This window comes from Pomacea canaliculata, linkage group LG4 (genome assembly GCF_003073045.1).
Source record: "Pomacea canaliculata isolate SZHN2017 linkage group LG4, ASM307304v1, whole genome shotgun sequence".
Lineage (NCBI taxonomy): Eukaryota > Metazoa > Mollusca > Gastropoda > Architaenioglossa > Ampullariidae > Pomacea > Pomacea canaliculata.
Window position 1 is genome coordinate 6,291,982 of NC_037593.1, and position 14,136 is coordinate 6,306,117.

Sequence of the window (14,136 nt, forward strand, 5' to 3'; positions counted from 1 at the left end):
ACTATATACACTTTTAAAGACCCATGTCTTTTGAACCTTTATAAGCAGTCTGTTTAAAATAAAACCAATACAGCAACAATCACATCAGAATGTCAGCTAAGGTGATTTGGATGAGGCAAAAGAAAAGTAGAGAAATCTAGATCCACCTTGTCATGACGATGGCTCCAATCAACTTTCTCTCAACCATCTTTTGTGCATTTGGCAACTTCTGGACAAACAGTTCATATATCTGGTCCATAACATTATCATCACGAAGAATTTTGTGGGCCAGGTCACACGACAAAAGAACATCATTCTCATACTGCAGGACAGATGTGGCATAACCGGACATGACCTGCAGACTATGATTAAAATCATTCATTTAAGACTTGCATTACCAGATAAATATTAATAATTTAAATCAATTCTCACATGAAGGTAACATAAACCATAATGCCGTCTCAGGTAAAAAAAAAAAAGGTAAGGCAATTTATTTACTTGTTTATTTGTGTTCGAAACATTACACTGTGGAATTCAACTGCCCATCTTCTAAATTACTGGCATGCACATTCAAGTAGAATGGTGTGTCTAACTTACTGATGTTGCTTTATGATCACTGGATTGTCTGGGTTGAAGTAATGCCTTGTAATCTGCTTCAATCCCATCTGTGCAAGCACTCTGTCAAAAAAGCATATGTAAAAACTCTCATAAAAATTACTTTACCAACATTTTGACCAGGATAGTTGAAGATTACCTTTCATACTGTCTTGTTTCTCAAACTTTGTTCTGGTGTCACCAAACAATTGTGAGGGTTTTTTTTTTTCGAAAAAGAAACCTCACATTTCTTAACCTTCTTTGACCTCAACATCCACTGGCAAGGTTAAAAATATAAAGAACCAGCATCATGCTGCTTATTTCAGACCTTCAAGTTTTTAAAGTGTCTTGAGCAAGGACTTTTTTCTGCCACTGCTACTACGTCTGGATTCCAAAATATATTAAGATACACTGACATCAGGGTTCCCAGGGATCAGGGATGGTGCCAAAAAAGGACCTTAAAAGGACCTAAAAGGACCTTTCATGCATTCGAAAGGACCTAAGTGACAGTCATCAATGCTTAAGTTTTTCTCTTGTGTGGTCGGAAAGATGTATTATTTATGAATCTGTGGTCTTCTCTATGTTCTCAAATACATGTATTTCTAGTAATAAATAATCAAAGAGTTAATTTTGATGCCTGTCTGCCATATTTTAGATTAGATAACTTAAAAAGTGTCCTTAGCGCGCTGATAACATTACACCGTTAATGTTCCAAGTTTTCTAGAAATCTAAGTAATAATAATTGCAAAACCTGAAAGCCATTCTTTGGTGTAATACAAGTCAGTTCACGTGTCTCTCTCTCGCACACACACTCTAATGGGAAGAGAGAGATAGAAATAGAGCTATGCACAGTAGTACTAGAAGATCAAAGTTCAAGAAAGAGTAAGTTTCTAAAGAACTTTTGAAAAAAGAGCGTTTTTTGCGAATACGGAAGGGCAACTAGTGTTGTACAGATGTGTAGACCAAACATTTTCTTGTGACTACAAGGAATGCCAAGGATTGGAGGATCAGATGAGGAATGAAAAGAGTGTGATCCTAATGCTAAACCAAGATGGAATGAGTCGAAACTGTCAAGCATTACAGCCCATTTATTTTTTAACCTTGAGATATATTTAAGCATTCTTATTACACATACATGTAACACATGCAAACATATACATAAACAGCATGATATACTAATACACATAAGATTAAGATTACAAAATGACAAAGCAATCCATCTACTATAAGCAAAAGTTTCATTGATGAAATTCAATTCTTTGTCACCCCTACAGCTTTACCAATACTAAACAATACAATTTCTTTACACAACCTAATTTCCTCTAAATAGTTCTGGTTTTTTAACATTGTTCCATAGCATACATGTACAGAATTGTGCAGCTTATTTAAACTGAAATAAACATTAATTCTGAATGTCACAATTCAACACCTTTTAATTTCTTCCTGTAATCTATCAATGTCTGACTGAATCTTTGTTTATCTCCTTCTTCTTGTCTTTGGCTAACAAACGCATGTTGTTAGATCTTTCAATAAGTGAAAAACTTTTTTGCTCTTCAGCCTGGAAACTATGTCTGTCAGCCAGTTCCAGCAGTGTCGTTCTTCGGCACTGGTGGTCTTTAGCCTTTTTGTGAGTATTACCAGCTCATCTCCTAATCTCTTTCTGTGGACCTGCTTTTTTTCTGTTTCCTTCTGCTGCTTCTGCTCAGAGAGGTACGTTCATACCTGCCATAGGCACTAGAAGCGGATATCATCAGTGGTTTGGAGATCTCAACATTTTCCACCCCTCCCACACTGTGAATATGATCAAGAATTACTCTGCGTGCTTTTAGTGCAGTCTGACTAAGATTGTCAGCTACTGTTTCTTTTGTTGAATGAAAATCCTCTTTCCACTGTAGCTTGACCATGAGAGAGTAGGAGTAACTGTCTGACAACAGACCACAACACCTGAAACTCTGCTTTTCCAGCAAGGGCATCATAAAACCAACTATCCAGTCTTTGTGTCATAGGGTCAAAAGCCTTACTACCACACTCACCTGCAGAACTGTCAAGAAAATTACGGAACTCTGACAATACCTTGTCACAAGTCACATCATCAAACCTTTTCACACCTTGGCAATACAACAAAAACCTTTTTCATTTTTTGTATTGATTTGTCTTTTCCCCATGGTCTTTGGGTTTAAGAAAGTTATGTTCTCACTAGGGTGTACTTCAGTGGAGATTTATCCTGCAATTTTAGAACAACTGCTTTCAAAAATCTCTGCATTCAGCTCTGAAGGCCATGAGAGTTCCATCGTTTACTGATGACTGTTTCTTAGCTACAGCCAGTAGTCTATCAACCCTGAAGCCAAGTTCGATCATGCTCAGATTTGACATGGTTAGAACTGTTGCATATATCAACCTGCACAAGTTGGAGGGCAGTTTCACATTTATTAAGTACATTTGACTTGATAAATTTGTGCATCAGATTTTTCATAATGTCATGTAAGTCTAAACAAAGGAAAGGAAGAAGAGGCTGATCAGCTTGGTATTTTCTCAAAAAAGGTTCAAGTATACTGGCAATTAAACTAAAGAAAGCCAGACGACAATGAAAGCAAAGGGGTAGATACGACTCCAGCTTTTACAATATCAAAAAGATTTGTTCTTTGGCAATGTTATTTTTTTCTCCATTGCAGCTTTGACAAATTTTTCCAAGTATGGAAGCATAACAATTGCTTTTTCAGCAACAGAATTGTTTTCAAGCCATCGGTGAGCACAGAACTTGGCTGGAAAAGATGTGGAACCAGTTACTTTTATATAATCTTCTCTTCTGGCTGGGCTGTCTCTGAACAAGATATAAGCAGATGTAAGAAATGACTCAAGCTCCCATTGAGAAGCCTCGCACCCACGCCTAAATGCATTGTGCATAACATGGAGTCCACAGCTGCCCACATTTAACAAACCAACATTGTGATTGGTAATCATGTCGTTATTAATTTCTCAAGAAGGTTTAGGTTTACAGAAGGTCCATCCATAGAAATTTGAAGTAAATTAGCTTGCTTGAAGTTTGATTCGCTAATTACCTTACTGAACTTTTGTTGAAGGTCTATGGCCGCGGAATGACCAAAAATTCCGAGGTCAGGTAATGAGTCCTTACAGCATTGTCACTCCAGTAACGAACATGGAAATCCAGCTGTTTAGTTTGAGTCTATGGTTAGAAGATTCATCAACAAAAGAACATACTCAGGCGACGAATTTACACAGTCCAGAAGCAATTTCGAAAAGTGAGGAGCAAGCCCAAATGAAGTTAGATAACTGGCTTTTGTTTGACCGCACTTAAATTCTGCAGCTACTTGGCTGTCTGGGAACATAAGTCGAAACAGTTCAGCAGACTTTTCAGCAGATCTGAAACTGTAGTGTGATTCCACAATCTTGAGAGTCCACAGGATCTCTGCCTTCAATCGTTCATTGCTCATCACGAAACCTATTCAAAGAAAACATTTAAGTTACCATTATGTCTGTAAACATTATGTTCTGTCTGAATAAAAGACAGGTTTCAAAAAGCAATAATTAATGACATGATTAATATAAATAATACTAAACTAAGTTAAAGTATAAAGATGGCAGCATAGTTGAAAATGAAAGTTATTTTCAGCTAACTGATTTAGCTTTAATGTTAAATTGTTTGATTTTAAAAATCCAAAAAAATAATGTATTTGCTGGTAAAATAGGATAATAAGCATACATTATTAAATTATACTTTCTTTTTAATCTTTCCTGATCAGATGCCAAAAATTCAGATCAATTTTCTGCAGCAAAGCTGTAGTAAGATTCGTGATTGTATAAAACTCTATTTGTAGTTCGAATCATGAGAAAATGAAAATCTCAACTTTTTAATTTAAATAATTCTTTGCTATTTACTGATCTTTAAGCTATTGGCTTCACCGTAAATTAGACGATAGGCTTAATAAAGAGTGGAAAAAAAACCGCAAAATGTTATGCACGCTTTAATTTAATGTGTTTTTCTAAGTACCCACATCGTTAACTAAATGAATCGCTAAAGATAATAATTGTCAACTTACTGGACACACTTGCAGAGCTGGTCGGTGCCGTCTGATTTTGAGCGGGCTGTGGATGTTCTCGATGACGAAAGTAATCAGTTACACAAAAGCGCGCATCTTTCAGAAATACTTTTATTTGCCTTTGGTGTCTTTCGGTAACCATGTGCTGTTTCAGAACACTTTCGCCCATTGATGAAAGATTCAGAGATATTTTGCAGGCAGCACATCGTGCCAAATGTTTATTGCTCGAGTCTTTTATTAACCAATCTTTATACTTGTCTTCCTTTAGCCACTTCTCCTGAAAAGAGCACTTCCCCGGCATCTTTCAAATTGTTAAGCAGACAAAGAAATGTGGTCGACACGACGAGAGTGAACTCGCGAAAGGCCGAAACGGACGTTCCCGCCGCGAGCGAGACTGGGTTCATGTGATTAAAATAGCAATGCAGCGAAAAATCGTCGGTATTTTGCGCCAAAGTCTACTCCGGAAATAAATTTGTTGTAATATTTTATCGATAAAAGGACTTAAAAGGGTCACAGAGAAAATGTAAGGACCTGTGTGAGAATTTGAAAGGACCGCATGGCAAATAAAAGGACTTAAAAGGCCTTTTGGCGAAAATTCAATATAAAAGGACTTAAAAGGACCTTGCAAGGACCTGGGAACCCTGTGACATATATAAGCAAAAGAGAAAATATTCTTACCTTCTTAAAATAATATTAGCCACGTGAATAAACTGCACGCTCATAGGGGGCACCTCATTTGTTAGTTTTACGGTGATCTTAATTTGAGCACCGTCCCAGTTTCGTAGTGAATGCATTTCATTAACCTGTAACACATTTGTAACAAGTTAATAGCACAAATGTTTAAAAAAAATTTTTTTTAAGTGACAATCTGCGAACAAACGTTTGAATTCTAAGATTTCTGCAGAAAAAGGCAATCACTGTGACTATCCTCTAACACAAAATTTTTTTAAAGGGCTCTTTAAAGCTTTAAACATACACTGAACAAAAATAGCTTGCAAACCTGTGATATAACAACAAAATTTGAATCAATAAAAGCCAACACAATAAGCAAGAGTGGGTAAAGAGTAAAAAGGAGTGTTGTGGGCCAAAAGGCCACCAAAGAATACCCCCACCCATCAAAAAATAAACAAACAAAAAACTATCAAGCCTTAAAAAGAAAGCTTAAACGTTATGGTAGAACCCTATTCTTCTTAAAAATGTAAAAATAGCTGCTGATGGGACAGACCTAAACAAGTAAAACAAAGAGTCTGTTGTAAAAAAACCCTGCTGGCTATTCAGGACAAAACATTTGCCACACTGAACCATGGACAAAGTGTGATGGCTCATCACGTAAAAGATGCAATTGCATGGCAAAGGTGTGTTTTAAACATAGTCAGAACTAGCTCCTCCAACCAAACAGGTTAGCACAAGGACAGGCAGTCGGAAAGACAAGAAAGAGTGGCATGTAACTTATTATAGGCTAGAGCGTCCCAGTAGTGTTGCCACAGGGACTGAACGTAGGCTGAGAAGATAGATTTACAGTCCTATGACACCAGTCAGTGTAATTTGCCAGGAGACCGAAATGCAGCCTTGGTGGCTTGTTCTGCTCAAACATTGCTTGAGATACCAGCATGGCCAGAAGCCCAGATGAAAATAATGTCCTTGTTACCATGAATGAGTGCTGCATGAAGTTTATGAAGTTGGACCATGAGCAGGTGGTCAAAACAATTGGAAAACAGAGCTTGGAGGGCAGAAAGGGAACCTGAACTAATCAAAAAGTTGTGCTCCAAAAAGCAGTAAATGTGCTGCAAGGCAAGCAAACTGGCGTAAAGTTCTGCAGAGAAGCCTTCTGCAAGAGGGATGTTGAAAATAGTTGGTGAAAGAATGTTGCCCCGGGGGATGCCCATTTCCTGTTCCTGAGGATCTGACAGGATAGACTCAGCTTGAAATTCAGACAACGAAGAGAAAGTGGAAGCTCACCAGCCTCTGCATACAAACTTTGTACGGGAGCTGTGCGGAAAGCACCCAAACAGATACAGAGCCCTTGATGAATAGGATCAAGAATTGTGAGGTAGGACTCTCGAGCAGAGCCATAGATGATGGATCCATAGTCTAACTTGGAGCGGACCAGGGCATGATACAGATGAAGCAGGACCGTGCGGTCCGCCCCCAGCTGACATGGCCAACTACTCTAAGAATGTCGAAGGCTTTCTGACAAGAAAGGCGTAGAGATTTGATAGCAGACAGAAAAGACAGTTTACTGTCAAAGATGACCCCAAGGTATTTTACTTCCTGGACCACTTTGAGTACCGTGCCACTGAGCCTTTAAAAATGTGCTCTTGTTCTCATTTTATTGTACACTTATTCTTTGCAATTACCACATAATTTCATGGTCCTTTAATATGAAAATCTGCGGCCCTATGCTTCTCGAGGAGCAACAAGGACTAAACATGAAAATCTACCACATGTATGTGTAGCACTCTTAGTAGTGTACCAAGTTATGTCTTTGTAGAGTGTACCTATCGAACAGCTCCCAGGACTGACCCTTGTGTACTGAGTTAGGTCTTTGTAGAGGGTAGGGGTCGAACGGCTCCCAGGACTATCCCTTTCTCACGAAGACCGTGTGCTTCATAGCCAGCCTTGAACTGTCCGCAAGCGGCTACTGCGCCTATTAATACACCAGAAGTTATGAAGTTGCCTGAGCCACTTGGGGAAACAATTACCAGATGGCGGGGTCGGTGTGTCCACTGGCTCCAAGAGGGGGACTGAGAAAGGTTGTGACAAAACTGTGGGAAAAGGGAGTGGATGTTTCTGGAACGTTTGATGGGAGATAGTATAAGTAGTGTAGCTTTTCAGCTGAGAGAGGCTTTTATGGTTTGAAAGCGAGAGTGAAGAGATGGCAGGCCAGCTGCTGAGTGAAACTGAATAAAATCTACAGCTGTGCGGCAATTTCCATCTTTGATGTGTTCTTGTAATAGCCCACCCCTACGTAGTTATCAGGGACTGTTGGTTACATATGTAAAGCGCTGTAACCTTTGTTTAAAAATTCTTCTGGACTAAAATATGAACCAATATTAATTTTTTTTTATTATCTAAAATGAGAAATGTGCAGATTAGGTTTTAAATGAGATTAAGATGCAAAGACCATAACAAAATATTTAGGAAAATAAAAGTTTTTGTTATTGTTTCCAGCATGACATGCAACAAACCTGTTAAGATTGTTGGCTCTAAGATACTAAGACAAATGTTTTTGACTGCTGGCAAGGGACGTAACCATTGAACATATTATAAAATGTGGTCTGTCAGGAAAGAGTGTACCTTCTTCACAAACCAATCATTTTTAATCAGCAAAGCAATATTTTGTTGCTTTTATCAGTAATCCAAGTCTTTTGCCTTTTTCCTTAATACCCTGGTTCCATGTCACTCTGCCCATAATAGGAATAGTTTGAAGAGTTTGTTCATATTTGCTCAAAGTTCATTGGTGTCAAGATGAGGGACTTGGCTTGTGATCAAGCTGTCAAATACTGTCCAGCAATTTTTCCACATTCAAACATAAGCTTGTTCTGAGCTCAGTTAAACATTATGCTTTGCCTATGCAAACAGATACAATAGGCACTTTGAACTGTTTATACTCTTAGCAATCTAACTGCTTAACCAAAGATGTGTTGGTGTTGTGCATATAATCATGTGCTCATACATATAACATACCTTAAGAAGAACAGCTTCATTTGGGTGCACATCTTTGTGTTTTGCATCACTTACCTTGTCTTGTAACTGAGAACTTTCTTAAATTTTAATTGTTTATTGGGATTAATAAAGTTTGTCATGTCATTTATTTCAGAAGCTAAATTCAACACTAAAAATCAATACTTACATCATTCGGTAGCCGCTTAGGCAGATACAGCACATGCCCATCAAATGCCTGTACAACTCCTAAGAACTCCTTGTGAGGAGCCAGAAGTGCTTGTTTCAGTTTCCTGCTTTCTATTGGTGGGGAGAAGTCCACATGATACTGATACAGGGTCCAATCTGGAGCTGTTGTCAGCCTGAAGCTGTTTGATAGCACCTGTACTTTGTTGCCCTGTGTGCCTGTAATAGATAAAAATACCTTAAAGCAGGGCTTCTGCTTACGCAAAAAATTGCGTACAGTACGCATTAAAAGTTCGGAGGACCCCTTCAATTTTCGTCAATGGGGTCCCCTTCAAATTTGGGCGAAGAACAGGGACCCCTTAAAAATCTGAAGAAGGGGTCACTGGGACCCCAAAGAATTTAGCCTTAGCAGAAGCCCTGCTTTAACATTACCAAATCTACAGCAATGACGTTTAGTCTTGGCAGGTAAAAAAGAATAATCCAAAGTAACAAGGAGTAGTTACCTCTCTTATTTTGTCTCACATGATCAGCTCTGTAATATCTCGTCTTAGCACGAACAGTTTCATCTTCAGCCTCTCCAGCAGCTCCCATCTCGAGCTTTACAAGTTTCTCCGCTGGCACTTTTGGTATTGCCCCACCATTGCCAGTTCCAGGTCGGGCCACTATCTGTCCCCCTCGGTATGCAGCACGACCAGTACCACCTGTCTGTGCTGATATCTGCTCTGGTGTAACTACACCTTGAGGCATGGGTAACTGTACAGGTGGGGGTTGTTGCTGGAAATAATCAAAAAAAGACTTAATTAATGTGTCTAGGCATGCATATGTGTGTGGGGGATACACTGGAAACAAACATGAAATTTTCTGATGGCTTGTTGATTTGAGCATCAGTCAATTCCACCATTTACCTATGGTAGATTCAACCAAATCATTCCCTGTGTGATTATTTGGTCACAAAAAAATTTCAATGTACTCCCCTTTTGCTGATGTATGTTGATCTCACTTTTGTGTATGTGTGTGTGTGCGCATGCGAGAGAGAGAATCCAAATCAATATAAACCAGAGTTTTCTACACGTAAACAATAACACCGTCACACTTTCAGAACTCTTTGCTTTTCTTTTTTCTTTTTTAAAAAAGGAAAAAAAAGGGAGGGTTGGCTACAAACAGTATGGCTGGGCCATGGTGATTACTCTGCTATTAAGTAAAGCAAGAAATGTTTGGGTTTTTTCCTTGCTCATAGATAGTTGTCCTTGCGCTATATACTAACATCTTTTCATTTGTTAACAATGGTGGCTGACCTATGTATGTCATGTGACTAAGTTTTATTTTTAAAAATTTTATTTACTTTAATGTATGTACAATGAAAATTATACTAAATAGTATCTTTGATATTTGGTTGTCGAATTGACTTGGTCCAAATTGGAAAATCGTTAATGGACCACATAAATGCTCAGCAAAAATCACTAGAAATAAAGCAAAAAGTATCATAACAACATATACAGGCAGTCCCCAAGTTACGTCAGCCCCGAGTTACGATGTTTCATGGTTACGACACATCTTCCATCTACTGTATAAAGCCTTGTTTCGACTAAAGTGGTTTTGCATAGTAAACGTCATAACGCAAACTAAATGTTTGATTTCATTATTAAACATATTTTGTATGTCTTTTTTGATAATTACTAAGTTAGAATAGGATAAGTGCTTACAGTATGTTATTTGCGTACATTGTGTACGTACGTTCCGACTTACAGCGAAATTTGGCTTACGACACAATGTAGGAACGTAAGTCGAGGACTGCCTGTACTACATTAATATCTTTCTTTAAATCAAGCCTGGATTTGTCAAGAAAAAGCTTAAAGATCAAGCACCAAATCTGGAACACTGACACGTTCTACAAGTAATATCATTACACAGTCATAAATAAATTACCAAATTATAAATTATTTATCCTGTACAATGCTAAAAACAATTGACAGTGTAAAGGTACCGTTGATGTTCTTGCAACTAAATAAGTCTTTACTTCAATATGTTAATGTATCAAATTATTATTTTAAATGGTAAAAGTCATTATGAGCAGTCAGTTGTAAAGTATAAATAAAAATAAAGTGCTTGAAAATTCACCCCCCAAAAAAAAATCACTGGAGCTTATCTTAGACAAATGCACATTTAAATTGCATTTATATTTCATTAACAATAATTCACCCGGAAAAATTAATCCAAATGCACCTACTTAGTAACACAGAATCAATAATAACGTAACATAGACTGCAATGTCTGTGATTGTTGCCCATTAAATTTTGATCTGGAAAAAATTTTCTCACCAGTCTGTTGAGTGAATTTGGTTCGAAGCTTTTAATTTTTTTCCTAAACTTCAGTTGAACTTCTAACTTAAGTTTAAATCTATAACACTGTATTCCAAAATCAGATGTTTCATTCTCTGGGCAAAAAAATTGTTTCTTGAACACAAAGTGAGCGATTTTCATCCTTTGACTCAAAGACATGCATAGATTTGCTGAAATGAGACACACTCACTGTTACAAATACTGCTGGCACATAACATAACTCTTCAATATAGGAGACTAATTTTCTCCTGCTTTCCTAGTGGCAGGTGAGAATGCAGATGTTTGAAGGCTTATATCTTTAAAATTAAGAATAATTATGTCGTCATATTTTGGGAATTTTATTTTAATCATCAGGTTTTAAAGTTCTTTTTTCCCAGGCAGTAGATAAAATTAGAAGAAACATGAGGGAAGTACCTGCGGTTCGTTCTGCTCCCCTGGCCTACGTACTACGTCCGGTTCTCCGGCGCCCCTAGCGCGGCCACGCGCTCTTCCTCGGGCCCTTCCACTCATCTTTAAAGTACCTATCAAGAAAAAGGTCACTTCAAAATTACAAAATATTACATAGGAAACACATATGCATTAAACCAAAGGCAGTGACTACATTTATGTACTTCTATGCAAGCCATTACCTTTGAAGACAATATTCTGCTTTGAACACCAAACCCTTCATCCCTGTAAGCTGTAGCATTACTTTCTCTCCCTGCATACAACCAGCTCTTGCCAATATAACTTCACTTTGTAAACTATTGTGAAGGAAAGGTTGGCGAAAGCAATGGAGAGGTTAAGATATAAAGTTTAAACGTTAGGGTGGGGAGCCCTTTTTTTCCTCCAAGGTCATTTTGAAGTCTATAATGTCATTCACAGGCCGTCATTGGTTAAGCTTCAGTTTCGCCGAAGTGTGTCAACACTTTTGGCACAACTGTCCTTCTCTTTTAAATTAAAGATTTTGTCACTTCATTGTGAACTTGTATTTTGACCCTTTTTTTTTTTGCTACGTATAATTATATAAAGAGACATCGCTGATTGGGTAGTCATTTAGCTTAAAGCACATCATACTACAGTAGTGCACCCTTATCATGTTTGTTTACCGTTGTAAGATACATGCAAGTAAAATGGTGGCTACATTTATTGCCACGATTCTGCTTAAAATGGACAGCTGACCTTGCATACCTATATACCTATATTGTTCGAATAACACATGGCTCTTTAGGTAATATTTGACGTCAAGAGCTACTTGTTTCATCGATGATCAATTCACTATTGGGATTCGGGCGATTTGACTTCTCAGTCTTGGGACAAAATGGACTTACCTGGAACAAACTGGACCTAGCTGGGATGAACTGTTTTTTGCTGAGGGGCAAAATTACCATCCCATCCCCCCTTCCAAAAACAATCTGGTGGTAAGCTATCAATAAGTCAGATAAAATAATTTTAAAAATTGTGTAATGTAGCGCACTAACGTTTGTCATCATGTATTATTTAATTTGTGATTAATATGCTCAAAAGTATTAAATTGCTCAGGACTAAGAGCCTGTTCAACGTCCTTTTTTCAAAATCATGTTATTTTGGTCTGAGTTTTAAGCAGATGACAGCTTCACAATATAGTTTGTTAACCATCAACACTGTAAAATAGTTCTATAAGTTTTAGCCTGAGAGTTGACAAAAGTATTCAAAATTAGAGCCTAGTTAATATTAGTCTACAGCGAATTTTAATTTGCAGAAATTCTGTAAATTTTTCTCTTTTTTGTTTTTTTTTTTTTGGGGGGGGGAGCTGGGCTATAATAAAGATTACATTTGCTGGGGTTCTATACCGCCTATAAATAATGATGGACTATACACAGCTAAACGTAAAGGTTTTATAAACTGTTTTTAAAATACATCTTGGTTTGTATTACGTTTTTATAAAAACACAAATGCTGGAGTTTTTAAATACGCTAATGATACCCAAATTTCCAAAATTTTCAGTTTTCTTCACCATGGCGATTTAACAGGGCTTCTGCTTACGCAAAAAATTACGTACAGTACGCATTAAAAATTCGGAGAATCCCTTCAATTTTCGTCAATGGGGTCCCCTTCAAATTTGGCCGAAGAACAGGGACCCCTTAAAAATCTGAAGAATTTGGACCCCAAAGAATTTAGCCTTAACAGAAGCCCTGCCGATTTCATAGAACAAGCATCCCTAAAATACCTATTAGTTTTTCGGAAAAAAAATCAGAAAGCTTCTTGTAGAAAAATTTAAGCGATGCAATATCGCGCGTACACACACAATAAAGAAGGGCGAAAGGCTGAAAAAAAAACATGCAAAAAGACTTCCCACAGCCCCACCTGGTTATGTTAGTGTCGATCAGTGAAGAAAGAAGACGAAATAGGTCAACAGCAAATAAGGATGCCCTTGTTTTTTTCATCATTTTCTCTCTCTAGCTATAAACTTCAATTTTTTTAATTATAAAATGAGAAACAAATACAAAAATTCCCCTCAGCGTCCCATAATGCATTATCCAACGTGGCTCAGCGGCGCGAACATCAAACTGCCACACGCTAAACTAGTTGTTCATGGTTAATAAAATGCAATGAAATCAAATATCAAACAATTGAAGAAAATATGTTTTAAATTAGGAACAAAATCATTCTCGTACAATTTTTTTTAAAATGTGCCTCACGCTAATGCCTCTAACTCGAAGGTACCTTCTGCTTAAGTCGTTTGACAGTCGTTTGTCCAGGAACCTCGCGTAGCAAGGGCTAATAAGAGGTAACTGTGTTTTTGCTAAGAGTTACCGTCCATAGGGCTCAGGCTGATTTTATTGGCTGATGTCTACCGTCCGGACGGAGGTGAATGGTATCGCCGTGCGAGGGAACGTAGGAGTACACGTGGTGCGGATTGCAAGCGGCCAGTCGTCGCCATTTACTACCCGGTCAATAGGAGGGACAATAGACATCACAGGAACTACCGACGAGTCTGGCAATAAAACGTCTTCCTCACCCTTGCTGATTCTCAGGAAGCGTGCTTTAGAACAGCCTCCCTCTCCATCTCAAGCAATTGCACTCCCTGAACTGCTTTCGACGCCATCTATCTAAACACTTACAAGACATATAGATGTGGCCTCTAGAGATTCCTCCCAACTCCAGGTGACCTTGTAAATATATATTCTTAACCATCACCTTGTAAATATCCACCCTTCTTTATGCTTATTCAATTTTTTTCTATAATGCTTAATTAATTACGTTCCCTGTAAAGGGCGAGGGCTAAATGGAAAAAAGCGCTCAGTTGCTTATTTTACCCCTCGTAAATAAAGAATTGTAATTGTAATTGCTGTAGG

The 14,136-nt window shown here is 37.9% G+C and overlaps 1 protein-coding gene across 5 annotated transcripts in view; it reads right to left on the bottom strand.

Annotated features, from left to right (window-relative positions):
• The window catches only part of LOC112563208 (piwi-like protein 1), a 34,296-nt gene that overhangs the window by 12,655 nt on the left and 7,505 nt on the right, over positions 1-14,136 (bottom strand). The window contains exons 1-7 of one of the 5 annotated variants that reach the window (XM_025237017.1): positions 13,505-13,643; positions 11,234-11,340; positions 8,984-9,254; positions 8,485-8,699; positions 5,310-5,434; positions 577-657; positions 147-341 (exon numbers count right to left, since the gene is read on the bottom strand). In XM_025237017.1, the coding sequence (XP_025092802.1) occupies positions 147-341; positions 577-657; positions 5,310-5,434; positions 8,485-8,699; positions 8,984-9,254; positions 11,234-11,329 (983 nt within the window). In that variant the 5' untranslated portion in view covers positions 11,330-11,340; positions 13,505-13,643. The other 4 variants (XM_025237021.1, XM_025237019.1, XM_025237020.1 and 1 more) reach the window with 4 other exon arrangements.